General features: G+C 42.7%; 1 protein-coding gene across 5 annotated transcripts in view; it reads right to left on the bottom strand.

Moving 5' to 3' along the window:
- The window catches only part of slc10a7 (solute carrier family 10 member 7), a 435,171-nt gene that overhangs the window by 148,868 nt on the left and 266,068 nt on the right, over positions 1–20,235 (bottom strand). For all 5 annotated transcript variants that reach the window (XM_068041330.1, XM_068041333.1, XM_068041322.1 and 2 more), the window contains one exon: positions 1,506–1,541. In XM_068041330.1, the coding sequence (XP_067897431.1) occupies positions 1,506–1,541 (36 nt within the window). The remainder of the gene's footprint in view (positions 1–1,505; positions 1,542–20,235) is intronic.

Raw genomic sequence — 20,235 nt, 5'->3', positions numbered from 1 at the left:
TCTTTTCATACTCCCTTTACGTAGCTTTTACTATGTTTTGTCATCCTGTGCTGTCCTTTGCATCTTTCCTATTTGCTAGGATTTGTGCTATCTTTTGCATTTTTGTACACTTTTATACCCTTTTTTATGTTTTTTTATGAATTATCTGGTACCTTTTTCAATGTTGTAATTGATTTGATATGCATAACCACTTGTAGCCACATGCCAATAACATTTGCATGCAACATTTTTTGTCTTAATCTCCCTCTTTATGTATCTTGCTTTTGATATATCAACTAATGGAAATAACCTTCCTACATTTACCATATCTACTCCTTTTATTTATTTGAAAACCTCATCAAATTTTTTCTCATTTGTCTCGGCTTGAGAGATTACAGATCCAGTAGCTCTTAATCGTTCCTCAAATCCTGGCATCATCCTGTTAAATCTGCATTGCACTTGCTCCAATGGTATATTACTCCCATAGCGAGTATCCAAAATTCAGATGAGGTCTAACCATTGTTTTGTACAGTCTTCATAATCCCTTTGGAACATAGGAAATAGGAGGAATAGGCCATTCGGTCTCTCAACTACTCTGCCATTCAACTAGATCATGGCTTCTACCTCAACGCCATTTTCCTGTACTATCCCCATATCTAGAAATTTATCCATCTCTGTCTTGAATATATTCAATGACTGAGTCTCCACAGCCGTCTGGGGCAGAGAATTCCAAAGATTCACCAACCTGAGTGAAGAAATTCCTCTTCATCTCAGTCCTAAATGGCCTACCTCTTATTCTGAGGCTGTGTCCCCTGGTTCTAGACCCCCACCCAGCCAGGGAAACATCCTTCCTGCATCAACCCTGTCAAGCCCTGTAAGAATTTGGTATGCTTCAATGAGATCATCTGTCATTCTTCTAAACTCTAGAGAATTTTGGTCCAGTCTCCTCAATCTCTCCTCATAGGAAAATCCTGCCATCCCAGGGATCAGTCTGGTGAACCTTTGTTGCACTCTCTCTATGGCAAGTATATCCTTCCTTAGGTAAGGAAACCAAAACTGTACACTATATTCTCGATGTGGTCTCACTAAAGCTAACACAAAAGAATTTACATAAGTGAATTCCTGTTAAGTAACATCCAACCTATGTAGATATCAGAGGCGTATTACATGACCAACACTGTGCACTACTTAGCATTTTGCAGTTTAGAAAATGTGTTTATCATAAAATTAAAAATATAACATGCCCTTATTTATGATATTTTCAATTACTTTTATTAAAGTATTATGAATTAAATGATGCTGTGTAAACTATCGGTTTTAAGGAAACTGAAATGTAAAAACAACAAGAAACAATGTACAAGTTCTTTTCAAGGTTAAGTATTTTCATACATGGATAGTATATTGCACTTAAAATCAAATACTAGTTGCTAAGAAGAAAATTAATTAAAAATTAGATTGTGGTGTTTGACAGTTGGACACACTTTAGAAACACACAAATAATCATAAATCAAATAGTATGTACTCACAAACAGCAGAAGTAATAGCGGTGTGACAACAATTCCCTGAAAGAGAAAGAAAGCATTAAAGTTGATAATTGCTCTTCAAGGGAAAGAAATTAATGTAAAATTAATAACTTTCTGAGTAATATTTCTCCCTTATAATTTTTTTTATTCTTTCCTGTGACGCGGACGTCGCTAGGAAGGCCAGCATTTGTTGCCCATCCCTAATTGCCCTTGAACTGAGTGGCTTGCTCGCTCATTTTAGAGGGCAGTTAGAGTCAACCACATTGTTGTGGGTATGGAGTCACATGTAAGCCAGACCAGGTAAGGACGGCAGATTTCCTTCCCTAAAGGACATTAGTGAACCAGATGGGTTTTTTACAACAATCAATGATAGTTTTCATGGCACCATTACTGAGACTAGCTTTCAGGTCCAGATTTTTATTAAGTAATTGAATATAAATTCCACCAGCTGCTGTTGTGGGATTTGAACCCGTGGCCTCTGGATTACTATAAATCAAGTAATTGTGTAACGTTTCTGCAATCCTCAACTCCCCACCCAACAGATACTGATTCAGCTCCCTTTTAAAGGTGTCACATGACCCTCAAATCATTTGCTTATTCTGGGGATCTGTTTTGCTAGGACCAGTATCAATAGCTTGTTTGATCAGTGACTATGAAAATTCTTTTGTGGAAACTGGCCCAAAAAAGTTGAAATGGTGGGTTCCTATGCAAGTCTGACAACTATTGATGTGACAATGAAGGCCTCAAAACATACATGAGCATCTCCAATGAACAAACTCTTTTCTTCAGCAGTGTTGCGGGCCAGGAAATGGAGAAAAGCAAGAGACAGAAACATGGATGCTGTGAGGGGTTGGTAGGGGAGAGAGAACCTATTAAGAGAGAATAAAGAGCGAGAGAGATCATCTGGTGGGGTAGGAGGAAGCCTGCGATCGGTAGAGCTGGGGAGGAGAGCTGGCCTGTGATTAGTGGGGCTGGCAGTGGGTGCTTATTGCAGATCTGGGTTAGAGGACCCTGGAGGGGCCTGGGCGGAGCACTCCTGCATCTCCTGGCTCACATGGAATGCTATAAGAGCCACTTACCTTGGGGAGCCAACAGCTCCTGCCTCCGTTTTACTGCAAAGTTTCCCGACACCCCCACCCGCCTGGGAAACCCGTGCAGCACCAGTTAATTTAAAATCATGCTCCCAATTACAGTGTTTCCCTATTCATGCATGTGTGTTGGAGTGAGGTTACATGGATTTCACATTTTCCACACACCCCACCTCTCCAGAACCCTCTCCTGCCCATCATGGCGAGTTCGTATTGAGGCCATTGTTGTTGTCAGGGCTTGGTGGTACAATGCTATAAACCGTGTATCTTCCAATTCACAGTGGGCAATTTGACTTCCATCAGTAGATATAATGTAAAATACACAAAAAATACTAAAGAAGAAAGCTATTATACCTGTCAAAAATGCAATCACAACTACATCATTTGACTTTCCTTTGCTTTTAATAATTTTGCATGATGGACAGAGCTACTGGATTTCACAGTGACATTTTCATACAAAATGACAAAGTAGACTCCATAAAGATGTCAAATATTCAGTGCAGTCAGACATAAGTCAAATTGCCAAACAGTAAGTTCCCTTTCAACTGAACCAAAAGCATTATTTTACTGATAAGAACAACATAATAAAATAAATATTAAGCATACAAATTCAAATTCAGCTTTTTAGATGAACCTGACAACATGTAATTTCAAAACTGAGAACACTACTTATTTATCAATAACAAATAGGCCCAGAATTTGCTGAAAAAAACCCAGCATGTGTACGCTATTATTAATGTGGAAATTGGCCTGCAACCAGCCAGGAAGAGATATCCCATGAATTGTGAATCGCCACAAGTTGCTAGCCAATTTGCACCTCTTTGCTGTAAACTTCTCGAAAGTGGCATCTCACTTTTAACCTCCCCATGATTTTCCTGCAGTTGCTGCATTTGCACATCAATTGCCTATCAATCTCGCAACAGAAAGTAAAGTCTAGTAATTAGCAGATTATGTACCATTTTAACGACATGGTAATTGTTAATGACAGCCACTCAACCCCTTTGGCCCAGAAAGTGAACTATTAAAAGTGTGGAGTCTCATTTATATAATAAAAGCAAAATACTGCAGATGCTGGAAATCTGAAATAAAAACAAGAAATGCTGGAAATACTCAGCAGGTCTGGCGGCATCTGTGGAGAGCGAAGCAGAGTTAACATTTCAGGTCAGTGACACTTCATCAGAACATTTCTTTGGGTTGTGAATTGTTCTTGGAGATTTTAAAAAGGCTGCATTTGGTGATGCCGCAACTGCGGAGGGTGCACATCCTTATGCGAGCTGGCAAGAAACCCATACCCCGCTTTTTATTTGAAGATGGTTCCTTGTCAGTCGGCTCCCTAGGGAGCTCCTCACTATGTACATCTATCCTTGGCCATCTGTTGCTCTTTCCCCCTTAAAATTCTCTCTTCTGCTGTTTAAGTTCCCCTGATTCTAAAAGTAGGTGTATTTTAGCCCAAACTTCAAGTTAATTGTTAGTTTAAATAACCTATATCTGTTAGTTCAAACCCAATCCCCAACCTACATTGTGAGCTCTGATAAAGATCTGGAAAAGATCTGGACATGGATCTAGATCTAGATCTTCTCTCAAACCTGGCTTCACATTCCTGGACTCTCTCGACATAAAGAAGATCCCACTGCTCTGGACTATACTGGTTATACCTTAAGGCCCAAATTCTGTGACTGATTTTCTGCTCTTTTGCAAAATTTCAAGTAACTTCGAGTAGTTTACTACCCTTCCCCCACCACTGCTGTGACTGAGAGGCTTGGGACCTGAATATTGAAAGGTACATGATATTTAGGAAGGACAGGAAGCTAGGAAAAGGTGGAGGACTGGCTCTGTTAATTAATGATGGTATTAGCACATTAGAGAGTGATGACCTAAGTACAGCAAACCAGGATGTAGAAGCGGTTTGGGTAGAGATGAGAGATGAGAAATGAGAAATGATAAAGGCAAGTCACTTGTGGGAGTGAGGTACAGGCCCCCTAACAGTAACCACATGGTAGGACAGAGTATAAAGGAAGAAATAATGGGAGCTTTTCAGAAAGGTACGCGACAATCATGGGGGATTTTAATCTACATATAGACTGGAAAAATCAGATGGGCAAAGGTAGCCTAAATGAGGAGTTCATAGAATGTTTTTGGGATAGTTTCTTAGAATAGCATGTTCTGGAGCCAGAGAACTAGACCTAGTATTATGCAATGAGATAGGATGAATTGACCTCATAGTGAAGGCACCCCTAGATAGCAGCGATCATAATATGATAGAATTTTACATTCAGTTTAATGGAGAGAAGAATGGGTCCAAGACTAGTATTTTAAACTTAAATAAGGGAAATTATGATGGCATAAAAGCAGTGCTAGCTAAAGTGAACTGGAAAATTAGGTTAAGAGATAGATCAATAGAGATGCAGTGGCAGACATTTAAGGGGCTATTTCAGAATACACAGAATAGATACATTCCATTGAGAAAGAAAAATATCAAGGCGAGGATCCACCATCTGTGGTTAACTAAAAAAAGTTAAAGATGGTATCAAATTTAAAGAAAAAACATATAATTGCACAAAGATGGCTGGCAGGTCAGAAGATTGGACAGAATATAAAATCAGCAAAGCATGTCTAGAAGGTTGATAAGGAGGAAAAAATAAAAGTATGAGAGAAAGATAGCTGGAAATATAAAAACAGTAAGAATTTCTATAGATATTTTAAAAAGAAAAGAGTTAACAAAGTAAGCGTTGGTCCTATAGAAATCAGTGAAAGTAAGGAGATGGCAGATGCATTGAACATGTATTTTGCATTGGTCTTCACTATAGAGGATACAAGAAAAATCCCAGAAATAGCTATAAATCAGGAAATGGAAGGAAGGGAGGAACTCAAGAAAATTACAATCACCAAGGAAGTGGTACTGAGTAAATTGTTGGAGATGCAGGCTGACAAGTTCCTGGGTCCTGATGGACTTCAGCCTCGGGTCCTAAAAGAAGTGGCGAGTGAGATAATTGATGCGTTGGTTTCAATTTTACAAAATTCCCTAGATTCGGGGAAGGTTCCATTACATTGGAAAATAGTCAATGTCGCCTTTATTCAAAAAAGGAGGGAGACAGAAAAAAGGAAACTACAGGCTAGTTGGCTTAACATCTATCTGAGGGAAAATGTTAGAAGCTATTATTAAAGACGTTACAGCAGGGCACTTAGAAAAATTCAAGGTAATCAGGCAGAATCAACATGGTTTAGTGAAAGGGAAATCATGTTTAACCAATTTATTGGAGTTCTTTGAGAGTAATATATGCTGTGAATAAAGGGGAACTGGTGGATGTACTGCACTTAGATTTCCAGAAGGCATTTGATAAGGTGCCACCTCAAAGATTATTGCCGAAAATAAAAGCTCATGGTGTAGGGGGTAACATATTGGCATGGATAGAAGATTGCCTCGCTAACAGAAAACAGAGAGTCGGCATAAATGGTTGGCATGATTGTAATGGGTTGTGTGCCACAGGGATCAGTGCTGGGGCCTCAACTTTTTACAATTTATATAAATAAGGGACCAAAGGTATGGTTGCTAAATTTGCTGATGACACAAAGATAGGTAGGAAAGTAACTTGTGAAGAGGACATAAGGAGGCTACAAAGGGACAGAGACAGGTTACGTGAGTGAGCAACGATTTGGCAAAAGGAGTATACTGTGGGAAATGTGAAACTGTCCATTTTGGCAGGAAGAATAAAAAAGCATATTATCTAAATGGTGAGAGATTGCAGAGCTCCGAGATGCACAGGGATCTGGGTGTCCTAGTCGCAAAAGGTTTGTATGCAGGTTCAGCAAGTAATTAGAAAAGCTCATGGAATGTTATCATTTATTGCAAGGGGAATTTAATACAAAAGAAAGAATGTTATGCTTCAGTTATACAGGGTATTGGCAAGACCACATTTGGAGTACTGTGTACAGCATAGGTCCTATTTAAGGAAGGGTGTAAATGCGTTGGAAGCAGTTCTGAGGTTTACTAGACTAATACCTGGAATGGGCGGGCTGTCTTACGAGGAAAGGTTGGACAGGCTAGGCTTGTATCTGCTGGAGTTTAGGAGACTAAGAGGCGACATGATTGAAACATATAAGATCCTGAGGGGTCTTGACAGGGTGGATGTGGAAAGGATGTTTCCTCTTGTGGGAGAATATAGAATTAGGGATCACTATTTAAAAATAAGGGGTCGCCCATTTAAGACAGAGATGAGGAGAATTTCTTTCTCTTAGCAGGTCGTTAGTCTTTGGAACTCTTCCTCAAAAGGCTGTGGAAGCAGAGTCTTTAAATATTTTTAAGGCAGAGGTAGATAGATTCTTGATAAGCAAGGGAGTGAAAGGTTATTGGGGTTAGGTGGGAATATGGAGTCGAGGTTACAATCGGATCAGCCATGATCTTACTGAATGAGGGAGCAGGCTCGAAGGGCCAAACGGCCTACTCCTGCTCCTAATTCGTATCTATTTTAATCTCCTGCTGAGCCAGTGACTGGCACAAGCTGTACTAGTTTTTCAGTTTCAGTCTGTCCCTGGCCAGAAAATCACTCGCCTGGGCCGAATAGCAAACCTTTACAGATTCTGGATTTTATGCTGTCCTCCAACTTCGTCATCATTTCTCTGATCATGCAAATGATTCTGTACACCTCCTGGATCCTCATTCCAACAAAAATACCTCCATCAGTACATCCTCCGATACGCTACCCTCAAATAGCTTCTGAACTTTACTTGCTTCACCTTTCTCCGAAATCAGACAACACTTCGTGGATTTTCCATGCTGACTCCATCCTACCAACATCATCATTATCCCACCAGAGGACCTCTGACTTTAATTCTGGACTCCTTCCTATTATCGCCTATCTATTTCCTATTTCCCATTTACGATCAGGTTTTTACATATCCTCATTTTTATGTAACCAGGCCTATGTCACTTGAGCTTTCCTGGAGTACATTCGGGTGCGCATTCTGACTGCCGCTCCAGACCTGAGCCCATCACTACATTTCCACTTTTTCTCTAACTTTTTATACTTCTTTTCACTTTACCCCTAATAGATGCCTTTCTTCTATTGTCATGCCTGCTCTATATTCTGCCTACATCCACACTTGAATCCCTCTTGGATAAGCCGACAGCTGCTCTCTGCCTCTCTTGGCATCCTCCGAAGGGCTCATTGAGGCACTCAGCACTGGCTCATTATGAGCAGCAACCCCCAACTGTCCCACTCCACCCGCTTGTTGTCCTTCTTGCCCAGTGCACCTGCTGGGGGAAAGTCTTGCAAATTTTCTTCCTGTCCAACTCACCCTTCCCATTCTGACAGCTGATCAGCACTCACTATCTCTCTATGCATCTCCCTCCAGAATGACCATTCACTTTAAAACAAGGTCCTTGCCATCCATGACCCTATTGTGGATGATTCCATCGACATCATGGCGTTAACAGAAACCTGGCTCGGGGTGATGACATCTTGCCCCTTAAAGAAGCCTCCCTGTCGAGCTACATCTTCTACCACTTGCCCTGCCAAGACTGGTATGGAGCTTATCAACAGATCATAACTTGGCCTTAAGGCCTACTCCTCTGGCACTTTCTCTTCCTTTGACCATCTCAACTTGTTCCATCCCTCTTACGTCTCTTTCAAAATCATCGTTCTCTACCGCCCTCTCAAGTACAATAAAAATTTTCTCACCAAGGTATCTTCATTGCAGTCCTCCCTCACCCTCTGCACTGAATGACTTCTTATCCTTGGCGATTCCAACCTCCATCTCAACTCAACATATTCTCTCTCCTCTGAGTGCACTGCTCTTTCATCCTCCCTAAATCTCTCCTACTATGTAAACTCCCAGCCCATATTCATGGACACCCCCTTGACCTTGCTATCTCTTGTGGTCTTGCTGGTCCCATCATATTAATTACAGATAAGGCCATCTCTGATCACTTCCTTATATCACTCACCAGCCACATCCCCCTTCCACGCCCCAACCCTACCTCATTCTGTATCCATCCCTGGAAAAAAATACCCCCCTATTCATTTACAACTGCACTTTCAAAGTCCTCTGTTGTCCACAACATTTCTGCAGCTACTGATTTGCTCAACCACACCCTCACTTCCACCTTTGATGCACACGTCCCCAATAAAACCATTACTCTCTCCTTTCCTTGGGTATAGCCCTCATCTCTGCTCCCTTAAGTCCAAGGGACACAGACTTGAAAGAATATGATGGACAACTGGTTTAGCCATCCACCGCCAGCTCCGCCTGCACCACATAAAACACTATCGGGTCATGTTCTCGTCTGCTAAAAATGTTCACTATTCCAGGATCATCCTGGGATGCAAAGATAACACCCAACTTCTTTCCTCAACTGCAAACCATCTTCTTAAACTCCTCTCCCCTGTCTACTCTATCCTTACCTCCAACAATAAGTGCGAGAAGCTTATGGACATCTGATCAGCTGCCTCTGCCGTGTACTTCCTTTTCACTAGCCCACCTGGCCAAACTTCCTCAAAAGCTTCCCCCTTGCCCTGACACTAAACTTGCATCTTTCTCTAGCTTCTTTCCTATCAACATACGAACGTGAGTTAGGAGCAGGAGTAGGCCACTCGGCCCCTCGAGCCTGCTCCGCCATTCAATAAGATCATGGCTGATCTGATTGTAACCTCAACTCCACATTCCCGCCGATCCCCACTAACCAGTCACCCCCTTGCTTATCAACAATCTTCCTTCATGCTTTCACTGAGCTCATCTTCTCCATGAGACTCACCTCCTGCACCCTCGACTCTATTCCCACTAAACTGCTGAGCACCCAACCTCCCTTCCTAGTCCCCATGTTAATTGATATTGTTAACGGTTCTCTCTCTTCAGGTGTTGTTTCTCTCTCCTTTAAATCTACCGTCATCACACCTTTCCTCAAAAAAATTAACCATTGACCCAACTGCCCTTGCAAATTACCATCCCATCTCCATCCTCCCTTTCCTCTCCAAAGTCCTTGTATGCATTGACACCTCCCAAATCCATTCCCATCCTTCTCAGAACTCCACATTTGAATCCCTCCAATGAGATTTCCGCCCTGCCACAGTACCGAAACAGCTCTCATCAAAGTCACAAATGACATCCTATATGACTGTGACGAAGGTAAGCTTTCCCTCCTCATCCTACTTTATCTGTCTGCAGCCGTTAACACGGTTGACCACAGCATCCTCCTCCAACGCCTCTTCACTGTCATAGAATCATAACTGCACAGCAGGCGGCCATTCGGCCATTTAGGGGAGGCGCTGTCATAGTGGTATTGTCACTGAACTAGTAACCCAGAGACCCAGGGTATTGCTCTGAGGACATGGGTTTGAATCCCACCACAGAAGATGGAATTTGAACTCAATTAAAATCTGGAATTAAAAGCTAGTTTAATGATGGTCATGATAATGATAACCACTGTCGAACAAACCAATCTGGTTCACGAATGTCCTTTAGGGAAGGAAATCTGCTGTCCTTACCTGCTCTAGCCTACATGTGATTCCAGACCCATAGCAATGTGGTTGACTTATTGGGGCGGGGGCACAGTGGCGCAGTGGTTAGCACCACAGCCTCATAGCTCCAGCGACCCGGGTTCAGTTCTGGGTACTGCCTGTGCGGAGTTTGCAAGTTCTCCCTGTGACCGCGTGGGTTTCCACTGGGTGCTCCGGTTTTCTCCCACAGCCAAAGACGTGCAGGTTGATAGGTAAATTGGCCATTGTAAATTGCCCCTAGTGTAGGTAGGTGGTAGGAGAATGGTGGGAATGTGGTAGGGAATATGGGATTAATGTAGAATTAGTATAAATGGGTGGTTGTTGGTCTGCACAGACTCGGTGGGCTGAAGGGCCTGTTTCAGTGCAGTATCTCTAAATAAATAAAATAAATAAATAAATGCACTCTGACATGGTCTAGCAAGCCACTCAGTTGTATCTAACCGTTACCAAGTCGATAAGGAATGAAAACATACAGACCACCCGGCATCAATCCAGCACCGGAAACGACAATGACAAACGCAGCCCTGTCGACCCTGCTTAGTCTTCCTCATTATCATCTGGGGGCTTGTGCCAAAGTTGGGAGTGTTGTCCCATAGACTAGTCAAGCAACAGCCTGACAAAGTCATCCTCACAGAATCATACCTTACAATGTCCCAGATACTGCCATAACCATCCCCAGGTATGTCCTGTCCCACCGGTAGGACAGACCCAGTAGAGGTGGCGGGACAGTGGAGGGAGTTGCCTTGGGAGTCCTCAACATCGACTCCAGACCCCATGATGTCTCATGGCATCAGGTCAAACATGGGCAAGCAAACCTCCTGCTGATTACGACCTACCATGCCCCCCTCAACTGATGAATTAGTACTCCTCCATGTTGAGCACCACTTGGAGCATGCACTGAGGGTGGAAAGGGCGCAGAATGTACTCTAGGTGGGAGACTTCAAAGTCCATCACCAAGAGCGGCTCGGCAGCACCACCACTGACCGAGCTGGCCGAGTCCCAAAGGACATAGCTGCTAGACTGGGTCTGCAACAGGTGGTGAGGGAACCAACAAGAGGGAAAAACATACTTGACCTCATCCTCACCAATCTGCCTGTCATAGATGCATATGTTCATAACAGTATTGGTAGAAGTGACCACCGCACAGTCCTTACGGAGACAAAGTCCCATCTTCACATTGAGGATACCCTCCATCATGTTGTGTGGCACTACCACCGTGCTAAATGGGATAGATTGTGAACAGACCTAGCAATGCAAAACTGGGCATCCATGTGGGCCATCGGCAGCAGAAGAATTGTACTCAACCACAATCTGTAACCTCATGGACTGGCATATCCCCCACTCTACCATTACCATCAAGCCAGGGGATCAACCCTGGTTCAATGCAGTGTGCAGGAGGGCATGTCAGGAGCAGCACCAGGCATACCACAAAATGAGGTGTCAACCTGGTGAAGCTACAACCCAGGACTACTTGTGTGCCAAACAGGGTAAGCAGCATGCGATAGACAGAGCTAAGGGATCCTCACAACTAACGGATCAGGTCTAAGCTTTGCAGTCTTGCCACATCCACTCGTGATTGGTGGTGGACAATTAAACAAATAACTGGAGGAGGTGGCTCCATAAATATCCCCATCCTCAATGATGGGGGAGCCCAGCACATCTGTGCAAAAGATAAGGCTTAAGCATTTGCAACAATCTTCAGCCAGAAGCACCGAATGGATGATCCATGTCGACCTCCTCCTGAAGTCCTCAGCATCACAGATGCCAGTCTTCAGCCTATTTGATTCACTCCGCGTGATATCAAGAAACGACTGAAAGCACTGGATACTGCAAAGGCAATGGTACTGAAGACCCGTGCTCCAGAACGTGCTGTGCCCCTAGCCAAGCTGTTCCGGTACAGCTACAACACTGGCATCTACTCGGCAATGTGAAAAATTGCCCAGGTATGTCCTGTACACCAAAAGCAGGACAAATCCAACCAGGCCAATTACTGCCCCATCAGTCCACTCTCGATCATCAGTAAAGTGGTGGAAGGTGTCGGCGACACTGCTTTCAAGCGGCACTTGCTTAGCAATAACCTGCTCACTGACTCAGTTTGGGATCCACCAGGGCCACTCAGCTCCTGACCTCATTACAGCATTGGTTCAAACATGGACATTAGAGATGAACTCAAGAGGTGAGGTGAGAGTGACTGCCCTTGACATCAAGGCAGCATTTGACCGAGTATGGCGTCAAGGAGCCCTAGCAAAACTGGAGTCAATGAGAATCAGGGGGAAAACTCTCCACTGGTAGGAGTTGTACCTATCACAAAGGAAGATGGCTGTGGTTGTTGGAGGTCAATCATCTCAGCTCCAGGACATCACTACAGGAGTTGCTCAGGGTAGTGTCCTAGGCCCAACCATCTTCAACTGCTTCATCAATGACCTTCCTTCAGTCATCAGGTCAGAAGTGGGGATGTTCAGTGATGATTGCATAATGTTCAGCACCATTCGCGATGCATCAGATACTGAAGCAGTCTGTGGAGAAATGCAGCCAGACCTGGACAATATCCAAGCTTGGGCTGATAAGTGGCAAGTAACATTCGCGCCATACAAGTGCCAGGCAATGACCATCTCCAACAAAACAGAATATAACCATCTCCCCTTGACATTCAATGGCATTACGATTGCTGAATCCCCCACGAACAACATCCTGGGGGTTACCATTGACCAGAAACTGAACTGGAGTAGCCATATAAATACTGTAGCTATGTGCAAGTCAGAGGCTAGGAATCCTGCGGCGAGTAACTCACCTCCTGACTCCCCAAAGACTGTCCACCATCTACAAGGCACAAGTCAGGAATGTGATGGAATACTCTCCACTTGCCTGGATGGGTGCAGCTCCAACATCACTCAAGAAGCTCAACACCATCCGGAATAAAGCAGCCCGCTTGATTGGCACCCCATCCACAAACACTTACTCCCCTCACTACCGACACACAGTGGCAGCAGTGTGTACCATCTACAAGATGCACTGCAGCAACGCACCAAGTCTCCTTAGACAGCACCTTCCAAACCCGCGACCTCTACCACCTGAAAGGACAAGGGCAGCAGCTGCATGGAAACATCACCACCTGCAAGTTCCCCTCCAAGCCACACACCATCCTGATTTGGAACTATATCGCCATTCTTTCACTGTTGCTGGGTCAGAATCCTGGAACTCCCTTCCTAACAGCACTGTGGGTGCACCAACACTACATGGGCTGCAGCGGTTCAAGAAGGCAGCTCACCACCACCTTCTCAAGGACAATTAAGGTTGGGCAATAAATGCTGGCCTAGCCAGCGACGCCCACAACCCCCGAATGAATAAACAAAAAAGACTCATCCTGTCCCTGCTGGTCCTCCCAAGGAGCATTTCACGTACTATTGCTCACGTGTCCTCTCCCCACATCTCTCTTCAGATATTTGGAAAATGTTGAAAAATTTACAGCAGAGAAGGATGCCACTCTGCCCATCATGACTGCGCCTACCGAGAAATGAACCACCCAGCTTAATCACATTTTCTAGCACTTGGTCCATATCCCTGGAGGTTACAGCATTCAGGTGCATATCCAGACACCTTTTAAATGAGATGAGGGTTTCTGCCTCAACTACCCTTTCAGGCAGTGAGCTCCAGACCCCCACCATCTTCTGGGTGAAAAAGATTTCCTCATCTTTCCTATAATCTTCTACCAATCACTTTAAATCTACGCCCCCTAGTCACTGACCCCTCTGCTAAGGGAAATAGGTCCTTCCCATCCATTTTATCCAGGCCCCTCACAACCTTGTACACCTCAAACACATCTCTCCTCAGCCTTCTCTGTTCCAAGGAAAACACCTGCAGCCTATCCAAACTTTCCTCATAGCTGCAATTTTCCAGTCCTGGTACATGATCGTAAATCTCTTCTATACCCTCTCCAGTTTAATTATATCCTTTCTGTAATGAAGTGACCAGAACTGCACGCAGTACTCAAATTGTGGCCAAACTAGTGTTTTATATAGCTCCAGCATAACCTCCCTGCTCTCATATTCTATGCCTTGGCTAATAAAAAAAGGTATTCCATATGCCTTCTTATTCAACCTGTCCTCCTACCTTCAGGGATCTGTGGACATGCACTCCAAGGTCCCTCACTTCTTCTACACCTCTCAGTATCCTCCCATTTATTGTATAGATTGGTGGGACTACTCTCAACCCATTCCACTCTTGTCTAATTGTAGCCAAAACATCACTTGCAATGGCTCGTATTCGGGCTCCTGTACCGTTACTTCTGGTGTCCCCCAAGGATCTATCCTTGGCCCCTCCTATTTCTCATCTACACGCTGTCCCTCAGCAAGATCATCCGAAAGCACAGTGCCTGTTTTCATATGTCTACTGACGATACCCCAGCTCTACCTCACCACCACCTCTCTTGACTCCTCCACTGTTGCTAAATTATTAGGCAGCTGATTCGACAGCCAGTCATGGACGAATAGACATTTCCTCCAATTCAATGTTGGGAAGACTGAAGGCACTATTTTCAGTCCCCACTCCAAAATCCATTCCCTAGCTACCAATTCCATCCCTCTCCCTGGTGACAATCTGAGATTAAACCAGTCTGTTCGCAACCTAGGTGTCACATTTGACTCCAAGATGAGCTTGCGACCTCATACTTGTGCCATCACTAAGACCTCCGAAACATCACCCGACTTCTCACCTCTCAGCTTATCCACTGCTGAAACCCTAATTCATGCCTTTGTTACTTCTGGACATGACTATTCCAATGCACTCCTAGCTGGTCTCCTACATTCCACCCTCCGTAAATTTGAGGGCATCCAAAATTCTGCTGCCCGTGTCTTAAATTGCACCAAGTCCCATTCACCTATTATCCCTATGCTCGCTGACCTACATTGGCTCCCAGTCAAGCGAAGTCTTGTTTTTAAAATTCTCATCCTAGTTTTCAAGTCCCTATATGGTCTCACCAATGCACCCCCCCACCCCCCACAACAACCCTCCAAGATACTTGCACTCCTCTAATTCTGGCCTCTTGAGCATCCCTGATTTTAATCACTACACCATTGGCGACCACGCCTTCAGTTGCCTAGGCCCTATGCTCTGGAATATCCTACCTAAACCTCTCTACCTCGTTTTCTCCTTTTAAGACACTCCAAAAAACCTACCTCTTTGATCAAGTGTTTGACCTAATATCTCCTTATGAGGTTCGGTGAAGTGCCTTGGGATGTTGTACTACATTAAAGGTGCTATAGAAATATAGGTTGTTGTTGTTATTTAATAATGTATTCTGTACAGTTTGTGGTACTGTAATTGATTAATCCCTAATAACTGATCACATCTGGCATAATTACTGCTTGATCGCATCAAGATTTATTTTTAATTAACTGATTAAAACACTGAGGTAATCTTAAATTCCCCTCAGCATCAATATCACATACCCAACCGATGGGAAAGGCTGCACCAGCATGGCAAATATGTGCATGTACAAAGACCCTTCAAGTAGCGTCAAGAGATACAGTGTTTTAAAAATGTCAAATTTTCTTACTTTTTATTTCTGCCTCTTTTTTTCTCTCTCTCAATTCAAACTTACTTTTTTTCACCTGGTTTCTCTTACTGTATCCGATCTAACATTTGAGTTCACCCACTCTAACTCACTCTCCTTTGTCCTTCCTCTGTTTGTTTCTCAATCCTATATCTCAATGGTTAAGGAGATACACTGTTTGTCCCAATGTTCACCAATGCTGTGTTGCCCTCGCCATGCGGGTAATCAGATTGCACTTCCAACAATTTTGTGGGCAAAAAATTATGAAAACCTAAATGTGCACGAATAACTTTAAATATCATGGTAAGCCGTAAAATGCACCATTCCAACAGAATCTGGGCGATTGCTGATATAGTGAATCATTTGTACCGTGGAATTGAACTCAAGTGCTACATGATGGCTACTTGATAAATTACTGGGTATAACCAGCATTTATTTTTTCCTTAAAATAAAAGCAAAATACTGCGGATGCTGGAAATCTGAAACAAAAACAAGAAATGCTGGAATCACTCAGCAGGTCTGGCAGCATCTGTGGAAAGAGAAGCAGAGTTAACGTTTCGGGTCAGTGACCCTTCTTCGGAACAGTCCGTTAACACCTTTTCTTTACTAATGCTTTGTCTTTCAACACACCATTAACATATTGTTTGCCTTTGATCCATGACCTTTTGGTCAGCTATGTGGCCTTGTCCAATCTACACCTTCTCCTTTGTTATCTCTTGCCCCACCCCCACCTCACTTGCTTATAACCTGTTACATTTTTAATATTTGTCAGTTCCGAAGAAGGGTCACTGACCCGAAACGTTAACTCTGCTTCTCTTTCCACAGATGCTGCCAGACCTGCTGAGTGATTCCAGCATTTCTTGTTTTTGTTTTATTTTTTCCTTCATGGTCAAGTTTAAGGGCCATTCAGCAATTTGACATTATGTGATCAGTAAAAGTATAATCAATTTGATTACCAATTTATGAAAACCATTCCAGTTTATGTTCTTAACTATTGGTCCAGATTATCCTGGCAACTTGCACCATTATAATGGGGCATCTATGCCCTAGAACCTTTGAATGACATAAAACAAAGAAAGACTTTCATTTATATAGCATTTTTCATGACCCTTGGACGTCTCAAAGCGCTTTACAGCCAAACAAGTACTTTTTGACGTGTAGTCACTGTTGTAATGTAGGAAACATGGCAGACAATTTGCGCACAGCAAATTCCCACAAATAGCAAAGTGAGAATGACCAGATAATCTGTTTTTGTGATGTTGATAGTCTGATAAATATTGGCCAGGACACCAGATTTCACTCCTCACTCTTCACAATAGTGCCTTAGGATCTTATATGTCCTCCTGAGAGGGCAGTTGGGGCCTTGGTTTAATGTCTCATTAGAAAGACGGCACCTCCGACAGTGCTGACCTCCCTCAGTACTGCACTGGAGTGTCAGCCTTGATCTTTGCGCTCAAGTCCTGGAATGGGACTTGAACCTGGAACCTTGTGACTCAAAAGTGTAGGATTATTAACACTGAACTTTATTAAGCCTCCTTATGTAGCATAGTGAGGTAGGAAAATGTAGAAATAGGGCACGCTATAAATTGATGCCAAGGTAGAAGGATCATGGGAAATGATGTCAAACTTTAAAACACTTAGAATCATAGAAACTAAAAAGCTAAGTCCTTGTAGAAAGTTCAAATTGCTTGTGTAGGCTAAAAGAGCAGATGTGTTGGAGACTCTTAGATAACAGACCACAGGATGCAGCAGCTCAAGATAAGAGGAAGTAGAACAATTATGAATATGGAGAGCCTTACATGATCATGTTCAAGCTAATACAATTACTGTTGAAGGTACATGATTGGTCGAGAAAAGAATGCACAAGGCATGACCAGCACGGGGATGAGCATGATTGGGCACTGGAAGGGATTAATTGACTAAGAGTCAGGATAGAAGAAACCCTCCTTGGGCCCGCACAGTGGAAAAGAACCAGAGACTAGAGACAAGAGACCATAGGAAAAAAGAAAGCCTGAAGACCGAAGACCAAAACGGCAAGAGGAGACATGCGCTCTTCCATCCAAACTTAATATGGGTAGCATAGCCTGTGTTAATCTGTAAATCGCTGCCAGAATTTATTGTCATAGTTTGCATGAAATTTAATAAATTTGTTCTGACTTTGTCTCAATAAAGTAGTTTCACAACAGAAATTTGTTGCCACATGTGTTCCTGCTCCAGTGAGGGGGCAAAGCTACCAATTGAGTCACAGCTGGGAAAAGAGAGGAAATTATGCAGTAAGCGACTTATGCAATAATTATGCCTCTCTGTATTTTCCTGGGACTTTTGCATCGTTCTGCCGTTACCCTAGCTGAAAACATTAGAAAAAGTTAGAAGGTAATTATCATCAATCAGCCTTCATAAAAATCAATGGCAATCATTATTTTCTTGCATTTAAGTCGGTTTCAGACGGGTGGACAGAGTTAAAATTGTTCCTTCACCATTCAGCAAATTGTGGGCACAAACCTGCATCTATGCTCTGTGAAGTATCAAGCTACCTAAAAGACTTCATTTTAAATAACCTACATCTTTAACAGCTGTAAAGTTGAACTTACTAACCTTGGGATAGTTAAAGGTAAAAGTGCTGGATGCAAAGAAAATTGAAGATTTTATATAAAAAAAAAGTTGGCTTCTCAATGAGGGGTATTATTTACTGATTGTTCAGAAAGAAAAGATACATACTCGTGCATGAAGAGTTTATTAGCATTATGTTTGCAGAGAATAAGCTGACACTTCTGTGCACTGGTAGCTGTTTGAAAGGTTTAGACAAAGAGGCAGAATTAAGCCCAATCCAACAAAAGTGCACCTGCATACTGAAATTCAGTGGGATAGACAGTTTATTGATTCAGAAAGATAAGATAGGTAAGTGAAAATATTTTGATATGTTATCATTTCACATTAATCTGTGCATACATTTACCATATGCAATAACATTTTCATACAGAGAGGCTTATAGCACAAAAAAATGCCATTTGGCGCATTGTGTCTCTGCCAGTTATCTGCTAGTGCAATCCTAAACTAATCCCACTGCTCTGGTGCAAATGTTTATCTTCTCTCCTCTAACAGATGCAATAGTCCCTGCCTTAACTATTCGCCTGGCAAAGCATTCCATGCTCCAACTCTCAGCGTAAAGATAATTTTTTCTAACTTCTCACTCTTATTCATAATTTTAAATTGATGACTTCTCGACACTGACTCCCTGGAAAGATAAAATAGCCATTCCTATTTATTCGCCTCAACAAAACACTTCATAATTTTGAAGACCACTATTAAATATCCTCTTAGCAATCTCACTCTACTGCACATAGTCTTCGCTCTTGTATGCTAAGCTCCATTTATAAAGGCCAAAGTGCTATTTGCCTTTTTCCTTTGGCTTCATCTACCTGTACTGCCCTTCTTTCTCCCTCAAAGGAATCTGTTTAGTCTGCATCTGAACTGGTGAATAAGGTTGGTGAGCTGCAAGCACAAACATCAATATGGGAATATAAAGTAGTGGCAATAACAGAAATGAGGCTTAAAAATGGCGAGGACATGGCACTTAATATACAAGGATATAAAGTATTCAGAAAAGATAGAGAAGGAAAGAGGGAGGTGGGGTGGCAGTACTGATTAGGGAAGACATTGTAGTGTTGGAAAAAGAGGATGTCCTTGAGGGGGCAAGGACAGAATCCATTTGGTTAGAGTTGAAAAGCATAAAGGGTATGATCATGCTACTAGGGGTATTATATAGGTCTCCAAACAGTGAGCGAGATGGAGGTGCAGATCTGCAAGAAAATCACAAAGATGTGCAAGAACTATAGAGTGGTGATTTTCGGGGACTTTAAATACCCAAATATTGATTGGGATAATTTTAGAGTAGAGGGAGAGGAAGGGGAGGAACTTCTGGACTGTGTTCAGCAGAACTTCCTTTATCAGTATGTTCTCGGTCCAATTTAAAAGGAGGCATTGCTGGATCTGGTGATTGGGAAATGAGGTGGCCAAATGGACCAAGTGTCTTTGGGGGAGCACTTGGGGAAGAGTGATCATCGTACCATAAGGTTTAGAATCATAATGCAGAAAAGCAAGCAACGATATAAGGTAGAATGGCTAGATTGGAAGAGGGCTAGTTTCAATCCGACAAGAAGAGACTTGGGCAGGATAAAATGGAGCCAAAGACTGACAAGCAAACTGTAATGGAACAATGGGTTATATTTAAGGAAGAGATGCTCCAGGTACAGGCTAGGTACATTCCAACAAGTGTGAAAGGTGTTGAGAGGTATTAAGAGCGGAGCACCTTAAGAGCTATAAGTGAAGATCACCAGATGAAGTGATGTTGCATCACACATGACCAGTGGAGCCCAACAGAGTGAGATGTGTTTCGATGTGGTCATGCAGTAACTTTATATATATATATATCTAGTTAAGTTATAATAAAAACCCATGTTTTCTTTGGATATTACTTGGAGTCCTGTGAATCTTACAATAGTTCACATAACAAAGGAACAAATAATATTACAAAAGGTAGGGAAACCAAAAAGAGGGCTTCTTGGATGATGAGGGAGATAAAGATTATGATGAAACAAAAA

The sequence above is a fragment of the Heterodontus francisci genome, chromosome 1, assembly GCF_036365525.1.
Source record: "Heterodontus francisci isolate sHetFra1 chromosome 1, sHetFra1.hap1, whole genome shotgun sequence".
NCBI classification, from domain to species: Eukaryota; Metazoa; Chordata; class Chondrichthyes; order Heterodontiformes; family Heterodontidae; genus Heterodontus; species Heterodontus francisci.
Note: the sequence above shows the minus strand (reverse complement) of the source record. Positions and strands in the feature narration are given on the sequence as shown.